Below are 19,686 nucleotides of genomic sequence, written 5' to 3' on the forward strand. Positions count from 1 at the left end.
AAGACCATTGACCCTTTTTATCTACATCAGGTTCTGTACCTAAATTTATGAGTACTTAAAAAAGACAATCTTACATCGTTGCACTCAAGTTAATACGAATAGATTTAAATATAATATTTAAGATGAATGAGATTTAAAAGACTACCTTCTTTAAATTTGGAAAAAAAAAATTATACATTACTTATCAAGTGAGATAAATTATTTTACAACTACCGAATTACAACAGTCGAATAATTAGTTTACGATCGAATTATTCATTCAATTAATTACAATAAAGTGATAACGTCATACTTTATTTTTTTATCAGATTAGATATATATTAAAATTAATTATTAATATAAAATAAATCATAAAATATAATACATATACAAATAAATTAAACTATATATATCTCTTCAGAAGGGTTTTTTGATTTTTCGAGTTTACGAATTACCTGAATAAAATTGTAGAGAGTAAGTTGGAGACACGATGTTACCAACATCCTCCTATTCCGAGTTGCTAATTCTCCGAACTCGTCATTTCCAATGGTGGGGTGTTTCTGCAAAGACTCTGACACTTAAGTTAGCATGAGTCGTAAGAAGAACTAAGTTAGAGATTATATCTTAGTGTACATATTTAGAGTAATGCATATATTGTGAGGTTGTAATGTTATGAGTTCCTCTTCTTATGTTATTTAGGTAGCATTTGGAAGAGACACAGAGACTGAAAGACTGAGATTGAGAAACAGAGACTAAGAGATAGATATTGAAATAAATCTCAGTATTGTGTTTGGTGTAAAATGGGAGACAGAGATTAAAATAAGAATAAAACTCTAATTTAATTTGCACAAAGGGTAAAATTAGAATTCATTATATGAAATGAAGATATTTTAGGTATAAAATGTTATTAAAATTTTAGTCTCTATCTCCAAAAAATTCAGTCTCCTGTGTCCCCACTTTTTGAAAGTAATGAAATACTGAAATTTTGGGGATAAAGATTGAAATTTTAGTACGAGTATCTATGCCAACAAACATGATTGAGTTCCAGTCTTCCAGTCTCCATCCCAGTACCTCAAAACAAACGCTACCTTAAAGATTATGAATTGTTCTTTAGGTTAAATTGATCTAGGAGAATGAATTCTTATTCTCATGAATTATTTGATACTTTTTTGTTGTCTCTTTTCATATGATGTTTTTAGGTCTATATATAATTATTGTTATAACATTCTCCTTTAATAGTAAAATGATGGTTATAATGTAACAATTAATCTCATAAAATTGAGTTATTAGACATTAGAATGAGTTATGAGAAGTTAATGTCCTCTTTGTAATATATGTTTTGGAATCCGAGAGAATACTTAATCATCAAACTGATTCTTTAGAATTTCTTATACTCTTGAACTCGGTTCTTAGTTTTGGGCTTATAAAAATATTTTAGAACAATATTGTTTTTGTGTGGATAAACTTTCAAGGTATAGCTCGTTTCTTGCGCTGTTGTAATACGCCTTTTCTTTAATGGAGTGAAAATAACTCAGACGTCGAATAACATAGTGAGTGGGTACTTGCAAAAGACACTTCGACGCTCAAATCAATAAGTGTTTAAGAGGTATAGGATTATAGAATGTTAAACATGAAGTCTATCATGTGGTCTTCTTGAGATATAGAAATTGGTGCCTTTATAGGCATAGAGTTGATTAATAGAGTTTGATGTTATGACCGTTTGTCATTAATTCAGAATAATGGTTATTAAGATCGTCCGTTACAAACTTAGAATGAAGGCAATAAAGTCAAGTTATGACTCATAATATACAATAAAGACCAAGCTATAAGGTAACGGATCACAGCCCCAAGCTTTATCTGCCGATCATATGATCCAGGTTAAACTTAGAAAATAAAATGAGTTATAACTCGATTAAAAGATAAGTGAATAATGATATGGTGAGTCCCCAAGGTTAGTCGGGTTATTATGTCAGCACTTATTCAAAAAATAAATAATTCTACAATAAATTTTATCTGCTCAAGTTAATTAACTGTGAGATAAATACTTCGTCAATTTATAATAAGAGACCGATGATTATTTTTCGCTCATCTTTGATTTATAAGTATTGGCTTAATCAAAAATAGATGTTGTGAAATAAATTATATGAATACCATAATAAATATATATAAATTGTAGAATAAAATAAATGAACTAATTACTCATATGCCAAGTAGTGATATTTTGAATTAAGAAATTCTAAAGAATTACTTTGAGGGCTAGAGTCATCTTGTATTGGCGAATTTGAATTTGAATTCATGACTTTAATGCTAAAAATTCTACATGTAAATTTATGAAGTTGTCATAATAAGATTCAATATTTAATAAATGCAAGCGTTAGAATCCAACACCTTGCTTTCTTAGTATGTAATTTCAAATGCTATGACAGAGAAATAGAATAATATTAATTAAATAAAAACACATTGAAATATAGTGGTTACAAGCTACTTATTTATTGATTTTTGCTCCTATTCCTCTCAAATAGAAGTTTTGCCATGAATAGTAAGTTCTAGGAATTGATATAGTAAGAAAAAAAGAAATAGTTAGTGATGGTCTCATGGATGATAGAAAATGCATAAAAAAAATTATGGATAGAGCATATATAGTTGAAGATCAGTCTTTTTTACTTGAGTTTGGTGTTAAGATGTAATATGTATAAATAGTAATTGAGAGAGAGAGAGTTTGTCCTTGTTTAGACAATATAGCCGAATGTGTTTGATAACGTAGCCAAGCTTGTTGTTGGATTGATTGATAATCGAATTTGTTCTCAAATGCATTGATAGCTGAGTTTGTACTCAAATTGATTGAAAATCGATTATTTTCTTAGATTGATTGAAAGCCAAATTTGTTTTAGATTGTTTAAAAGCCGTGTTTATTTTTGGATTAATTGAAAGCTGAATTTGTTGTCGGATTGATTGAAAATCGAGTGTTCTTGGATTGATTGAAAGTCGAGTTTGTTTTCGGATTGATTAAAAGCTGAATTTGTTCTTGGATTGATTCAAAGTCGAGTTTGTTCTCAGATTAATTGAAAATCGAGTGTTCTTAGATAGATTGAAAGTCGAGTTTGTTCTTGGATTGATTGAAAGCCGAATTTGTTCTCGGATTGATTGAAAATTGAGTCTTTTCTCAGATTGATTGAAAGCCGAATTTGTTTTGAATTGGTTAAAATCCGAGTTTGTTCTCGGATTGATTGAAAATTGAGTGTTCTTAGATTGATTGAAAGTCAAGTTTGTTTTCGAATTGGTTGAAAATTGAGTCATCTTGGATTGATTGAAAGCCAAGTCTTTTCTCGAATTGATTGAATTATTGATTGACAATGATATGTAAAATGTTATGATATGTAAAAGTGAAGCAATTGGAATGTATAAAGTGCATAAAAAGTTATGATGTATTAAAATTTGATAAAAGATTTATATAAACAAACTAAATTAGACATAGTTATACCGAGGTATAAATGACTTGATAATTTGTTCTATCGAGGTCATTTGCTTTTCATTATCAAGATATGAATGACTTGGTAGTTTGTTCTATTAAGATCATTTGTCTTTCATTACCTGTAACGATTAAACAAGGAATTACCAGAATAAATAATAATCATAGAATTAGTATAATTGCTTTTGAGCTATTTCATTCTTTAAATGAATCTATAGTTGTCTGTCTTTTCAAATTCAAGAAAAAATTTTAGTCATTTAATCATCACTCTTGAAGTAAAGAGCAAACTAAATACTACAAAAGAAGCAAATGGATAGATATTCTAGAATAGAAATAAAAATAAGGTTAAGATTGATCCCTTGGCCATGAATGTCAGTTTTCTTGGAATTTATCCTTGTCTCATGTTTGATACCTGATTAAATTTAGAGTAATAAATAGTAATTTTGGCTTTAAGCGATTATGATATTAGTAGAGGATGATCTCAAATCTTGATCTATATATTGTTTGAATTTATTTTCATAAACATAAAATTAAATAGTAATGCAAAATATTAAAGATAAATTTAAAACGGTTGACCCTTTATTTTGTAGATTTGGACAAATAAGACTCAATTGAAGGCACTTAATAATGACGATGACGATTTGATCTATGAAAACTCAGTTGGGTAATAATAAAATAATATAACAACGAACAATAGTGATATCGTTCTTTTGCACTAAGAACAAAAATAAAGCAAACAAACTAGTGGAACAAAAAATTTAAAATCATTATAATGTTCTATTATGTGAAATTATTTGGTGATATTATGAATCAAATGCAAGAACTTTATAGTTTTGCATAAAGTTAAAGTCAAAAGAAAAGTTATAGTTTTGCATAATTATAAAAATCTTGTAAAATAGAGCACGAGAATTATACTTTTTGAGAATATATAATAAATTGTTGTTTTAGTTTGATATCACCTAAATAAATGAGATTTTGTTGATCATAGTTTGAGCATATGATTTTGTTAAATTTTTGGAAAAGAGCATTGTTCGCTTTAGCTTCAAGAGAGTTTGGATAATAACTTTATGTGACAATAATATAGAAAAAGATAGAGATATAAGACTATGCATGAATAGTGTATATATGCATTTGATTCTAGAAAATATTAAAAATTTTATAAGCTTTCAATATTGAAATAAATTCTATAAATTTTCAATAGAAAGTAATGTGAAAAAGATAAAAATTGTAATTTATCTTGACATTAATCAAGTTATATATCACATTATTGAATTAAATATGATATTAAAAATTAATATAATAAATTTGTAAAAAATTACTAAATAATGATATAATTTAGTGATAAAAGTTATTCGATGAAAACAATTATGTGGGGGATGCTTTTTCACTTGAAAACAATTTTTCTGGCATGGATATAGCATTTGATTGTATCCGTTGATGGAATCGATTGATATGATCTGAGGATATAATGATCAATTATTTTGAAAATTTTTTCGATCCACAACAACTTATTGATGAATTTCTCGCTTAAAGCAATTAGTTATTGAATATTTACAATTTATAATGAAGATCATATGACATGAATAAGATAAATTGAAAAAATAAATATATATAAATCGCAACATAAATTGAATAATATATATTGTAAAAGTACAAGAAAGTTTAAAGTAGAAAAATATACCTTAAAATTTGATAATTGTAGAGAAAAAGACAACATATGAATGTCATACATACCAAATGTGAATTACTTAATTTTATTTGTTAATATTATAACTTTGTTTCGTAGAATCTGCATTAACTTGTTAATAAAATAATAAAATAATTAATTATTTAATAATATAATAAATTTTGTTTAGATATGAGGTATATTTTTTGTGCAAAAGTAACAAATTTGCATATTTGTAACTATTTTATTTTTACTTAACTTTCTGCATTAAACAAATGGTAACATAAAATTTAATAGCATAAAGTGAATAGTATAATAGTTATATACAATTGATTTTTGATAGAATCTAATTTTAAGATTTGAACTCATCATTACTTTCATTTAATTGTATAAATAAAAATATCAAACAATAAGAATATAATACATGATAAAATAAAAATTCAATTGACATAGTTATTATATGTCATTATTGCAAACAAATAACTTTGTATTTTAATATAGGACGTCTCTTTCTCATTTTTTTAAAAAAAATAAAAACACAAGAATCAATTATCTTTAGTAATAGAAATAGAAAACGATGAATATTGTCTTGCAAAAAAATAGACAAAAATAGAGGGAGAAAAAAAATACTATTTGTAAGAATTATTTAAAATATAAATATATAATTTTACTTGTGTAAGTAGAAAACTTTAAAAAAAATTGCAAAATTGATAAGCGAGTCTGTACTCAGATTGATTGAAAATTGAGTTATTTTTTCTTAGATTGATTGAAAGTCGAATTTGTTTTTGGATTGGTTAAAAGTTGAGTTTGTTCTCGAATTGGTTGAAAGTCGAGTTTCTTCTCGAATTGATTGAAAGCCGAATTTGTTTTCGGATTGGTTGAAAGCTGAGTTTGTTCTCGGATTGGTTGAAAGTCGAGTTTCTTCTCGGATCAGTTGAAAGCCAAGTTTCTTCTCGGATTGGTTCGTTGATCGATTGTGAGATGTGAAATATTATGATACATAAAAGTAAAGCAATTCAAATGTATAAAATCATACTTTATAAAAAGTTACGATAGATTAAAATTTGATAAAATGTATTAAATAAAATCTTAAACAAGATTGTTGAGATTGGTTCAAAAATTTGAATGTAAATCAAGTTTTATGAACTTGAGGGGAGTAGAAATCATTTTACTCGTCCTTACAGACGGCGCTAATTGTTCTTGTGCGGATTAACTTCCGAGGTATAACTCGTCTCTTGCACTGTTATAATACGCCTTTTCTTTAATGGAGTGAAAATAACTTGGACGTCGAAAAACACAATAGGTGGCTACCTGTAAAAGACATTTCAACGCTCAAGTCAGTAAGTGTTTAAGAGGTATAAGAATTCTATTATTACAGATAGTTAAACATGTAATAGAACTTATCGAACTTATCCCGTAGTTTCTTTTGAGATATAGAAATTAGTGCAACTTATCACGTGGTCTCTTTTGAGATATAGAAATTACTGCCTTTATAGGTATAGATTTGATGTTATGACAAATTCAGAATAATAATTATTAAAATTATCCGTTACAAACTTAAAATAAAGACAAATAAAATTGAGTTATGACTTATAACTCTCAATAAAAATCGAGTTATAAAGTGAAGAATCAAATATCTATATAAAAATTATATAATAATTAATTTTAATAACTGATTTTAATATATTAATAATATTTGTTATGTTTTTTAAATTGCTATTAATTTAATGGTGATAAAATGGCTACTGTATTTACATAAGCATCATTTTCTCGTGTGTGTATGTGAAATTGTGAATATTTCTTTTTTCAGAGAGTAAATATCATTGTTATATATACCGGACTTTTAAACTGCATGTATTTTGCTTTATTTGACATTTTTACATATTATTTTATATTAATTACTACTCGCATCAATAGTCCATCTCAAATTTGACCGATTCTAGATTGTAAAGTAACAACAAACAAAGCTAATGAGAAAAAAATAAAGTAAACTCCGTACGGATATAATTTGAGTTGCCTCTCACCGATTATGTACTTATCTTTTAATTTATTGGAAGACGTGGACAGGAATAATAACATCTTATTATAAAATTGTTTTACAGATTTTTCGTGAAATAGAACTTATCACGCAGTCTCTTTTAAAATATAGAATTTAGTGCAACTTATCACGTGGTCTCTTTTGAGATATATAAATTAGTGTCTTTATAGATATAGATTTGATGTTATGATCGTTTGTCATTAAATCAGAATATTAGTTATTAAAATTATTCGTTACAAACTTAGAATAAAGACAAATAAAATCGAATTATGACTTATAACTCACAATAAAAACTGAGTTATAAAGTGAAGAATCAAATATCTATATAAAAATTATATAATAATTAATTTTAATAACTGATTTTAATATATTAATAATATTTGTTATTTTTTTAAATTGCTATTAATTTAACGATAATAAAATGGCTACTGTATTTACATAAGTGTCATTTTTTCATGTGTATGTGAAATTGTGAATATTTCTTTTTTCAAAGAGTAAATATCATTGTTATATATACCGAGTTATTACACTGCATGTACTTTGCTTTATTTGACATTTTCACATATTATTTTATATTAATTACTACTCGCATCAATAGTCCATCTCAAATTTGACCGATTTTAGATTGTAAAATAACAATAAACAAAGCTAATGAGAAAAAAATAAAGTAAATTTAGTACGGATATAATTTGAGTTGCCTCTCACCAATTACGTACTTATCTTTTAATTTATTGAAAGACGTGGACAAGAATAATAACACCTTATTTTAAAATTGTTTTACAGATTTTTTGTGAAATAAAACTTATCAGGTAGTCTCTTTTGAGATATAGAAATTAGTGCAACTTATCACGTGATCTTTTTTGAGATATAGAAATTAGTGCCTTTATAGGTATAGATTTGATGTTATAACCGTTTGTCATTAAGTCAGAATAATAATTATTAAAATTATCCGTTACAAACTTAAAATAAAGACAAATAAAATCTAGTTATGACTTATAACTCACAATAAAAACCAAGTTATAAAGTGAACGGGCCTGCTACACATACAAGCTTACAAGCTTACAAGTTGGCCCAGCCCAAATACAACTCACGCGCATGAAGAGAGATAACATGGAGCGTCACATTCACGCGCTCAACACTCAAACGGTTACGTATGGCAGACTCTTCCACTTCTTCCACTTCTCAAAGCGTTTCGAAAACAAGGAAACCCTTCCATTTTCGAGCAAAAATCAAAGTTCAAAATATACAAGTCGTTGTTCGAAACCTCTATCAAAACACCATCAAACTCTCCATGAAGAATCTGAAGAGAAAACAAAGCAACAATACTCAACGTAAGTTCATTAAGATTTCTGTATATTTTCCAGATTACAAACTACGTTTTACTTTTCTTCTACGTCGTTGTTCTAGGGTTTACTGTTATTCTTGCTTCTTTGTTACACTGTTCTTCTACGTTGTTGTTCTAAGTTCTCCTGTTATTCTTGTTGTTCTAGATCTTCTGGTAACTGATTTTTGGGGGTTTATTCCGTAAATTGGGGGGTGTATACTGCTTGACCTTGTAATGTGGCTTGATATTGAAGCATGTTTGAGTGATATCTGACTGATATATATATGGATGTATCTAAATCATATCTATGGGTGTATCTCACTGTTATCAATGGGGGTATCTTACTGATATCTTTGGGTGTATCTGATTCATACATATGGGTATATCTTACTGTTATCAATGGGTGTATCTTACTGTTATTAATGGGTGTATCTGACTCATATATATGGGTGTATCTTACTGATATCTTTGGGTATATTTTTCTTTTCAGAGAAAATGGCAGCAAGAAACCAAACAAAAGACCTTAAGTGTGTCACACATCTCCTAAGTGATAAGTTCAGAAACATGAGTGAGGAGAAGAAGGCGATTGTGAGGGATCTCGGATTCGGTGGGTTGATGCACATCCCACCACTGAGGGTGGATCACCAACTGTTAAGGGAGCTAGCAAACAACTTCAAACTTGGGGAGAACAGACTGAAAACAGGATATGGTTCTTTCCAAATAACACCAAAAACAATAAGTCATGCGCTTGGCATCAATGCAACAGGTAACTAGCTTAAAATTATAGGTGTATATTAAGTTGTTGCTTGGGTGTATTTAAGTTGATGCTTGGGTGTATTTGAACCGACTTGGATACTTTGTTGTTTTCCTTTTTGTAGGAGATCTATTTCCTGAGAAAGTTGAGTATAAGAAACTTTCTGATGATGATAAAATAATTTTTAGAAGATTCCAGGGTAAGACCCTCAAAAGTCTTACCGATGAAATGATGGAAATCGGCGTTGGCAACGAAGAGGAACGCCTGATGTTCAAGAGGATATTCATCCTCTATATACAGATGGCGTTCCTTTTGCCAACGACGATAAACAAAATATCGCCTGTTTTGTTTGCTAATAATTGTTTCTTGTTTCGCAGAGAGAACCAAGCTGACCTGCGATCGACAGAAGGTCGCTATGTGTCCTCTGAAACGTAAGAAGCTTTATTTAATAAAATCTTGTTATCATGATTTGGGTGTATTTTGTGGAACCATTTGGGTGTATTGTGTTGATCAAGTTGGGTGTATGTTGTTTATTAAGTTGGGATATTTCGTTTGTTGTGTTGGGTGTATATTGTCCATTCGGTTGGTTGTATCTTGTGCATTCATTTGAGTGTATTTTATACCTGTATCTTATTTTGTCTGAATAACATGAAATCTGTTTTAGAATACGGGCTGTGAACTTGGGAAGTGATGATCCTTCCTCTCAAGGACGCACAGAACAGAGTAGTGTAAACCAGCCATCAGAGAGCATGTAATTTCTCTTTCAAATAACCGTTACTTTTGTTCTTCTATTAACTTCTACTTCTAATTCTATATATATTTTTTTTAGAAAAAAAAGCCCTTTATTATTTTATTCAAGAAAAAAAAAAGGCAGGAAAAAAAAGCAAAAACTGCAAGTATGTAAGTTCTCAAAAAACAAAGCCTGTCCTCTTTTTGAATTGTTCGGGTGTATTTTTTTACTTTCTTTGGGTGTATTTTAGGTTGAGTCCCGCTGATTCGAATATGATGGTTGTGAGGGAACAGACACCGTCGGATGCGCTTGCAATGTGAGTTTTCCAAGAATATTTCAACCTTATAACCTTATTATTTTCAAAGGCGTTGTTAACCTTTCATTTTTCTTCTTGTTTAGAGTCCCAATTCAAGTTTTTGTGCCGGCATCCCAAACAACCACTGAGACAGATTTTGAACCAACCCCTATGCTACAGATTGAAGGGACTAAAGAAACGTAAATAATAATAATAATACATGAAAAATATAAAAATGTATAACAAATTGAATATGTTATAAGTATAATTGTAAACATAATAATAAAATAATAATATTATAACACATTGTGTGGTTTGGATTGGATTGGATCGGTTGTGAAAAGTAGATCCGAAATTCGATCCGATCCAGCGGTTTGCAAAAAATAAGATCCAATCAAATCCGAATTAGTGCGGTTTTAATCGGTTTTCGGTTTGGATTGGATTGGATGAGCGGTTTAAATTGGATCGGTTTGGATTTGAACACCCCTAATTGTATCTACCATCTGCCTCATCCTCAACCAGAAAAATGAAAAGAGGTTTCAAGAACAAATATACTGTCTCCCCCCTGATATTGTGGTAAGTGTTACTTCTACGAACTTTGGGTGTATTTTCTGTATTGAATTGGGTATATTTTTTACGTTCGATTGGGTGTAAGTCGTGTATTTTCAGTATTTCATTTCTTGTTTCGCAATTCTTGCAGAGCATGGCACTTTCGGATCACCCAGAGGGGGAATTCATATCATCGAAAACGAATAAGGAATTCAGGGTGGAAGACTACCCGAGTTTTATTCCCTTCATAGATAGAAAAAAATTAACTTCGCATCCATATGTAAGTTTTTGTTTGCTAAATTTGTTAGTATGCTTATTTACTTATATGCCAAATAAAATAACACACTGTTGAAATGTGGCAATCCTTCAGATTTTTGCACCTGTTTGCCACTCGGGGCATTGGTGGTTATGGCTGATAAATACAACAAAGCGGAAATGTCATATACTTGACCCGCTACACAAAAAAGCTCCAAGCGAAGAGAGAAAGCAGATTAATAAATTCACTGTAAGTTGCCTCTGTCTTCTTTACTTTAATAGATAAGTCTATTTCGTTAGTTGTGTTGGGTGTATGTTGTCCATTCAGTTGGGTGTATCTTGTGCATTCATTCGGGTGTATTACTGATTTGTTTTGGTATTTAAGGGATATGTATTTTCAAGATTGAGAGCATATGCCGGCGGGGAACCTCTGCAGAAAGACGAGAAGGAGAAGGAAATTAAAGCATCATATGTTAAAATATCAGGCCAAAAAACAAGGTATAAATTTGTGACTCTGAACATTAAACTTTCCTAAATGAGATTTGTAATCTATTTTCTTCATTTTCAGCTATGACTGCACTATCTACGTTATGAAGTGGCTTGAGTTAATTGAGCCGGAAAACATTAAAAAGGGGAAGTATAAATGGGATAATTGGAAACAGGTAACTGTCTTTAGAACTATATAACTCTGTATTACTTTACTGAATTAATGTTGCTGATTAAACAAAATATACTTTTTAATTGTAGGAGGAGGTGGACCACTATAGAGTGGAGTATGCTTCCCGGATACTATTCAGTGAGATGAATAAACAGAGAGATCGGGCAATTAGAGAGAGTAGTTCTATAAGGCTGTCGAAGCCATCCTCTGTATTATTGAGTCTGTTTTGTCAGATAAATTCTGCTGATATAGAAACTGTGTAATCCAACTGTGGGTAGTTTGTAAATTGAACAAATGATGTAAATATTTGTCATTTATCAACAACTTCTATTCCATGTATATTTTTTTCCATAGTTAAACTATCTGTGCTGTTAAACTGTCTTTGCTGTATTCAAAAGCTGTATTACAGGTGGTAAAATATGAAGGAAAAAATCAAGACATATATAAACGCAAATTATAAACTGTTACACCCAACGCAGGTCTAATAATACACCCAAGATTGCATAAAATATACACCCAAACTGTCTGTGCTGTATTCAAAATGTATGAATTACAAGTACTAAAATATGAAGAAAAACATCAAATCAAATATACACCCATAACCTGCGAATTTTTACAGCTTTTGTTCTATATGTATCTATATATGTATCTATATGTAAATTGTCAATGAACAAAAATACACCCAAAAGAACAGTGCTTTTACACCCATATTCTCTAAAACTATACACCCAAAGAGTTATCCCCTGCTGCTGGTACCCTGAACTGATAATTCATAACGTGTCCTTGATATTGGCTGGAATTTGAATGCACCACTGATGCAGCATCAAACAGGTTTATCTGAATATAACACTCACACATTAGCTAAACTATTAACGAGAAAAATAAACTCAATCGCCACAAATTTAAAGAACATTACTTTTACCTCGCTTAAAACTTTCGTCTTCTTCTTCTTTGTGGCATTTAAAATCTGTTTGTCCAACTTTGAACCTAGCCTATTTTTTGGACGTCCTCTTGTTCGAATCCTTGGCGGGCTTTGAAGCTCGTTAACGAATTCCAAGTTAGCGTCTTCGTGGGATAAAGAAGACGTCCCCTTCCTTTTGGCTTTTAATGATTCCATCTCGGCCATGACGTTATCGTACGCAGGGTGCAGAATTGCAGTCAGCTCCTCCGATTCGGATGCAAATTCGCAAATATTTTGCGAACGAAAAACCAATTGGTCGAACCTCTTGCTTCTTGGCTCCATCAGTGGCTCGTCGTGGCTGCTCTTGATGTGTGTGCGTCGCCTCTTTACCTTCTTGCTCCATCGTTCCAGTATATATCTAGGGGACACTTGGCTTACTTGTTCGAAGCTTAACACGCTTAGTGCGTGACGGCACAGTATCCCTCTCGCCTCGGAGGCAATTATCGTATTGTTTGACGAACTGAATAAGCGAGCTGTTCCGGGTGATATACTTGTTAAAAAATGAATGCATGCTTTCGCTCCTTTGTGTGCTTCTCATCCCTACCCAGAAGTGGTGATCCAGATAGATAGGAACCCAAATGTGACGGTGTTCGTACAGATCTGCATAATACACCCAAACACAAACTGTAAATACACCCGAGGGAACATGCAATTTACACCTCTGCTGCAGATTTTAAAAAGACATTACCTGAAAGCCACTTGTTGTCCGCAAGACCAAAATTCAGCAGAAAATCGTTCCAATTCCTATCGAATGAGTCTTTGCTATGAGAGTTCCAAACAACTTGGCTCATTTCTTGTTCAATATCGGCATGTCCCTTGTACCCGTTTAATTTGCTTGGAATCTTCTTCATGATGTGCCAAATACACCAACGGTGAACTGTTGTTGGCATACAGGCCTCTAAAGCCCTTTTCATTGATGCGCACTGATCGGTTAGAAACCCTTTCGGAGCGTTTCCTCCCATGCAACGAAGCCAGCATTGAAATAACCATTTGAATGATTCAATTTTTTCGTTCTTCATCAAAGAGCATCCGAGAAGTGTTGACTGACCGTGGTGATTCACCCCGACAAAAGAACCACAGACCAAATTATACCTGAAACAAATTACCATAGTCTAGAATGCAAAATCATTAAATACACCCCCAACAAATGCTTCGTATACACCCAATGAAACAACCAATATACACCTCTGCTGCGGATTCGTAAAAATAAATTAATTTAGCATCATAAAGAGGGGCAGTTAGTTACCTGTTTGTATTGTAGGTGGTGTCGAATGAAATGACGTCTCCGAAATACTCAAAGGCAGCTCTGCTTCTTGCATCAGCCCAAAAAGCCAGCTTAATCGATTGATCCTCCTCGAGTTTGAGCTCAAAAAAGAAATTCGGATTCTTCTCTTTCATTCTAAACAAATATTTCCCGAATTCCTTTGCATCTTCTTGTTCGGAAACATTCCGCACTTCCCTGGTAATGTAATTCCTCACGTCCTTTTCGATAAAATTTAACTCACAGTGACCCCCGGCAGCCGCAACAAATAATTGGTAGGTTTTGCTTGGTCTGATACCGGCCTCCTCGTTATTCTCTATCGTACGACGAATGGACATGCTTAGTTTCCTGTGCTGTTTGAGCATCTCTGCTTTACTTGGACAGCAGGGGTGTGAATGATCCAGCACAACCTTTGAAATGATCCAAGCACCGACATCCTTCAATGTGTGTATATAAATTCTTGCTGGACAGTTTAAACCTGCTGTCGGATTGGTCGTCTCGGTCGGAGATATTTTAGATTTCCATTTTCCCTCTCTGCTACATGTAATCAGTTGATTCTTAATCTCGTTTCCCTTCCTATTTGTGCACCGAACTCTTGTAGAGAAACCTGCAGCCTTGGTGTAGTTCCTGTAAAATTTTCCAACATCTTCAAAGGTGCTAAAGGTCATTCCAACCTTCGGAACAAGCTCGTCATCAACAACCGAGAGAGGCTGCACAATACACCGTGTCAGAATTGTGAATACACCCATAGATATGATTCAAATACACCCAATCATGCCTAATATGATACACCTGAACCGCAACAACTCAACTACAGAATGACCTTTAAAGCCATAAACTGTAAATACATAGGCTGCAGAATACACCATGTCAACAACTAAAAACACACCCAATCATGTCTGATATAATACACCTGAACAACAACAACCCAATTAAAATAACAAAAAACCAGTAAAGTGTAAATACACCCACACTTCTAGCAAAAATACACCCAAAATGGAATTGATCTACACCCGAGCGTCTGCTACAAATTCCAGATAATTAATCACAACTAATACATTGAATCGATAGATTCATGTTAACGTGTTAGTTTCACAGTCAATGTTCAGCAATTTTTCAACTACACAATGCTATACAAATTACTGAAAGAAAATTCATACTAATCCTATGTAAATCAAACCTCAGGGACTTCGTTAGATTCAAAATCATAATCCACTTCGCCTGGATTCAGCTGACAATCTGAGGTTGAACGATCCATTATCTTCAAAACGAGTTCAAACTTTGATTTCAGAAAACAACAAATCAAAATAGAAAACGAAGCTCGAGTTGCAGAGAGAGAAAAAGGTAACGTAAACGAAGAACATACCAGTGAGAAAATGAGAGGAAAGGAACGATGGAGAAGAAGGAGGGAAGACGCGCGAGAAGAAGAACAACCAAATCTCAAAATAACGAAAACGAAGAATGAAACAAATATTTTAAATTTGGTAGTTAGATATACGCGGGATCTTATATAGCGCGTGTAATCAACGTATGTGGAGTAGCGCGTATTTTGGTTTTATTGTTTAATGAACTTATAAAGCATGGCTTGTATGCAGAGCTTTTCCGTAAAGTGAAGAATCAAATATCTATATAAAAATTATATAACAATTAATTTTAATAACTGATTTCAATATATTAATAATATTTATTATTTTTTTAAATTGCTACTAATTTAACGATGATAAAATGACTACTGTATTTACATAAGTGTCATTTTCTCGTGTGTATATGAAATTGTGAATATTTCTTTTTCCAAAGAGTAAATATCATTGTTATATATACCGAACTATTATACTGCATGTACTTTGCTTTATTTGACATTTTCACATATTATTTTATATTAATTACTACTCGCATCAATAGTCCATCTCAAATTTGACCGATTTTAGATTGTAAAGTAACAACAAACAAAGCTAATGAAAAAAAATAAAGTAAATTCAGTACGGATACAATTTGAGTTGCCTCTCTCAAATTACGTACTTATCTTTTAATTTATTGAAGGACGTGGACAGGAATAATAATACCTTATTTTAAAATTGTTTTACGGATTTTTCGTGAAATAGTACTTATCACATAGTCTCTTTTGAGGTATAGAAATTAGTGCAACTTATCACCTGGTCTCTTTTGAGATATATAAATTAGTGCCTTTATAGGTATAGATTTGATGTTATGACCGTTTGTCATTAAGTCAGAATATTAGTTATTAAAATTATCCTTTACAAACTTAGAATAAAGACAAATAAAATCTAGTTATGACTTATAACTCACAATAAAAATCGAGTTATAAAGTGAAGAATCAAATATCTATATAAAAATTATATAATAATTAATTTTAATAACTGATTTTAATATATTAATAATATTTGCTATTTTTTTAAATTGCTATTAATTTAACGATGATAAAATGGCTACTGTATTTACATAAGTGTCATTTTTTCGTGTGTATGTGAAATTGTGAATATTTCTTTTTGCAAAGAGTAAATATCATTGTTATATATACCGAGCTATTACACTGCATGTACTTTGCTTTATTTGACATTTTCACATATTATTTTATTTAATTACTACTCGCATTAATAGTCTATCTCAAATTTGACCGATTTTAGATTGTAAAGTAACAACAAACAAAGCTAATGAGAAAAAATAAAGTAAATTTAGTACGGATATAATTTGAGTTGCTTCTCACCAATTACGTACTTATCTTTTAATTTATTGAAAGACGTGGACAGGAATAATAACACCTTATTTTAAAATTGTTTTACAGATTTTTCGTGAAATAGAACTTATCACATAGTGTCTCTTTTGAGATATAGAAATTAGTGCAACTTATCACGTGGTCTTTTTTGAGATATAGAAATTAGTGCCTTTATAGGTATAGATTTGATGTTATAACCGTTTGTCATTAAATCAGAATAATAGTTATTAAAATTATCCGTTACAAACTTAGAATAAAGACAAATAAAATCGAGTTATGACTTATAACGAACTTACAATAAAATCCGAGTAATAAAGTGAAGAATCAAATATCTATATAAAAATTATATAATAATTAATTTTAATAACTGATTTTAATATATTAATAATATTTGTTATTTTTTTAAATTGCTATTAATTTAACGATGATAAAATGGCTACTGTATTTACATAAACGTCATTTTCTGGTGTGTATGTGAAATTGTGAATATTTCTTTTCTCAGAGAGTAAATATCATTGTTATATATATCGGGCTATTAAATTGCATGTACTTTGCTTTATTTGACACATTTCACATATTATTTTATATTAATTACTACTCGCATCAATAGTCCATCTCAAATTTGACTGATTCTAGATTATATAGTGACAACAAATAAAGTTAATGAGAAAAAATAAAGTAAACTCAGTACGGATACAATTTGAATTGTCTCTCACCAATTACGTACTTATCTTTTAATTTATTGGAAGACATGGATAGGAATAATAACGCCTTATTTTAAAATTATTTTACATATTTTTCGTAAATAAAAAATGTTAACAAAAATTTAGGTTTTTTGACAAAACAAAATATTTGAGTTGGTTCAATATTTAAATTTTGAGAATAATTTTTTTTGTGAATATCAATTTTATTTGCATCAAAATTCATGTTTTTTATTATTAAAAAAAGAATTAAATTTTGTTGAAATTTAAGATGAACAATAAAATTTAAATTATTTGAATAAAAAATGAAATCAAATTACAAGTAAATTGTATAGAAAGAAAATTATAAAGAATTTAAATAAAAAATAAAAACATGAAAGGAATCTTTTGAAGAAAACAAATTCTGGACTGATTCAGAAAGTTGTTAGAAGTGTGAGTGGAATGTGAGCGTTTTTTTTTTAAAGATTTCAAATCTTTTCTTTTTCATCTTCATCTATTTATCTATTTATAGAATTTTTTAACTAATCAAATTCAAATATATTTTTCACGTGTATTTTATGTAATTGTTTCTGCTCTTTGTACAATATGAATAACTGCCATTAATTATCTTTACTTATAACTCTTCTCTTATAAGATTTGTTGATCAACCTTATTTCTTTTTTTGATGAATTTCTTTCAATAAATACTATATTTTTTGAGAAGTACTTATCAAACTTTGACCTCGATATCTCAACCTTTTTTGGTTTTTAGTACTAATTGGATTTTAAAAAATTAAATTAAAAATGTTGTATAAAATTAAATTATATTGAACTGTTTCAAGATATTAGTAACCGTATTAAAATGTGAGTAACTACATGTTAAAAAATTAACTCTAACCTTAATGCTAACCCTAATCCTAATCTTAACCTTAATCCCTAACCCTAACTCTAACCCTAACTATAATCCTAATTAGTGACGAATCCAAAAAGTTTTGATAGTAGGGGCAAAGTATATATAACATAATAATAATAATTTAAGTTTAGCTAATATGTGTCTTAAAGACACATGACAAACTTATTATTAGAATATTTTAAATTTTTTCATTTGATAACTGTAAAATAAATACATTAAAAACTTAAATTTTTTTATATTTTCAACAAAAATATTCTCAATTTGTAATCTTATAATATGTGCCTTCAATTAATGTAGTTACTACAGAAAAAACTAAAATTAATTTAAAAAAAATAAATAATATCTTTTGAGTTCATTTCTAAGAAAGAACACCAATCTTATTTAAATTGAGAATTGATTATTCTAATAAATATCTAATATGAAATTCTTAAACTGACTATTAAGTACAAAAAGTTGAGTAAAAAATTATTGTGGGGTTAAATTCAATAATTTAATGAGGACAAATAAATATTATTATCATATACTACTCAAAAAATTTTTAAATTGTAGTGGGGCGCTTGCCCCACTGCACAATATATAGATCCGTCCCTGATCCTTCTTAAGTCCTAATCCTAATTTTAACTCTAACCTAAGGTTATCTAAGATTTTCTAGAGTTGTTTAAGAATTTTTAAGGTCTTATATAATTTTTTATAATTTTTTAAGATTTTTAAAATTTTCTAAAATTTTTTAAGATTTTTTAGGGTTATCTAAGATTTTCTGAAATTTTTTAGGGTGATTTAAGATTTTTAATGCTTTCTAGAAAAACCTACTAATCTCTTCTTTGACACAGCCGACTTCAATCAAAGTTAATTCTAATATGTATTTAAAAATTTGATCGAAATATTTTTAACATTTGACATCGATCAACGTCTAAACTTATTGAACATTAGTTTGAAAAAAGGTTAATAATATCTTTATCAAAAATATTATTTTTAATATAACATAAACAAATAAAAATACTAGTAAATTATTATAACCATGCCTACTGTGGCTTGGTTCCATGAGATCAATAATTAGTTGACCTTGCGAGAAAGCCATTTGGGGTCCTAATCCATGCATTATTCCATCCTCTTAACTAAATACATGACTCATTTAATTCCGATAATAATGGAGACAAAACTTTAGCGATAAGGTCAAATTGCAATGGAAAATGAGTGGCCTTTGGCGGTTTGACCTTTGTCTCACGAGGGTCACCGTTTTTTGTACCAATGAGCTCTGTTTTTACACTATGATGATAAGTTTCTTTTTTTTTTTGGTGACTTATGATGATAAGTTTCTGAATTCGGATGAGGTCGGTTTGAAATTTTACATATTCTCGAGACAAACAGAAGTAGAGCGAATAATAATAGGTGCATCGGGTCTATATTACACCATTATGATAT

General features: G+C 30.1%; 1 protein-coding gene across 1 annotated transcript; it reads left to right on the top strand.

The window, feature by feature from the left end:
- On the top strand, window positions 10,737–11,980 carry LOC110262759. The gene is made up of 6 exons (XM_021103471.1): window positions 10,737–10,830; window positions 10,955–11,083; window positions 11,174–11,308; window positions 11,444–11,556; window positions 11,627–11,720; window positions 11,806–11,980. Exons 2-6 carry the CDS (start codon window positions 10,958–10,960, stop codon window positions 11,977–11,979), a joined length of 642 nt encoding a protein of 213 aa, XP_020959130.1. The 5' UTR covers window positions 10,737–10,830; window positions 10,955–10,957; the 3' UTR covers window position 11,980.

Source organism: Arachis ipaensis, chromosome B05 (genome assembly GCF_000816755.2).
Source record: "Arachis ipaensis cultivar K30076 chromosome B05, Araip1.1, whole genome shotgun sequence".
Taxonomy (NCBI): Eukaryota; Viridiplantae; Streptophyta; class Magnoliopsida; order Fabales; family Fabaceae; genus Arachis; species Arachis ipaensis.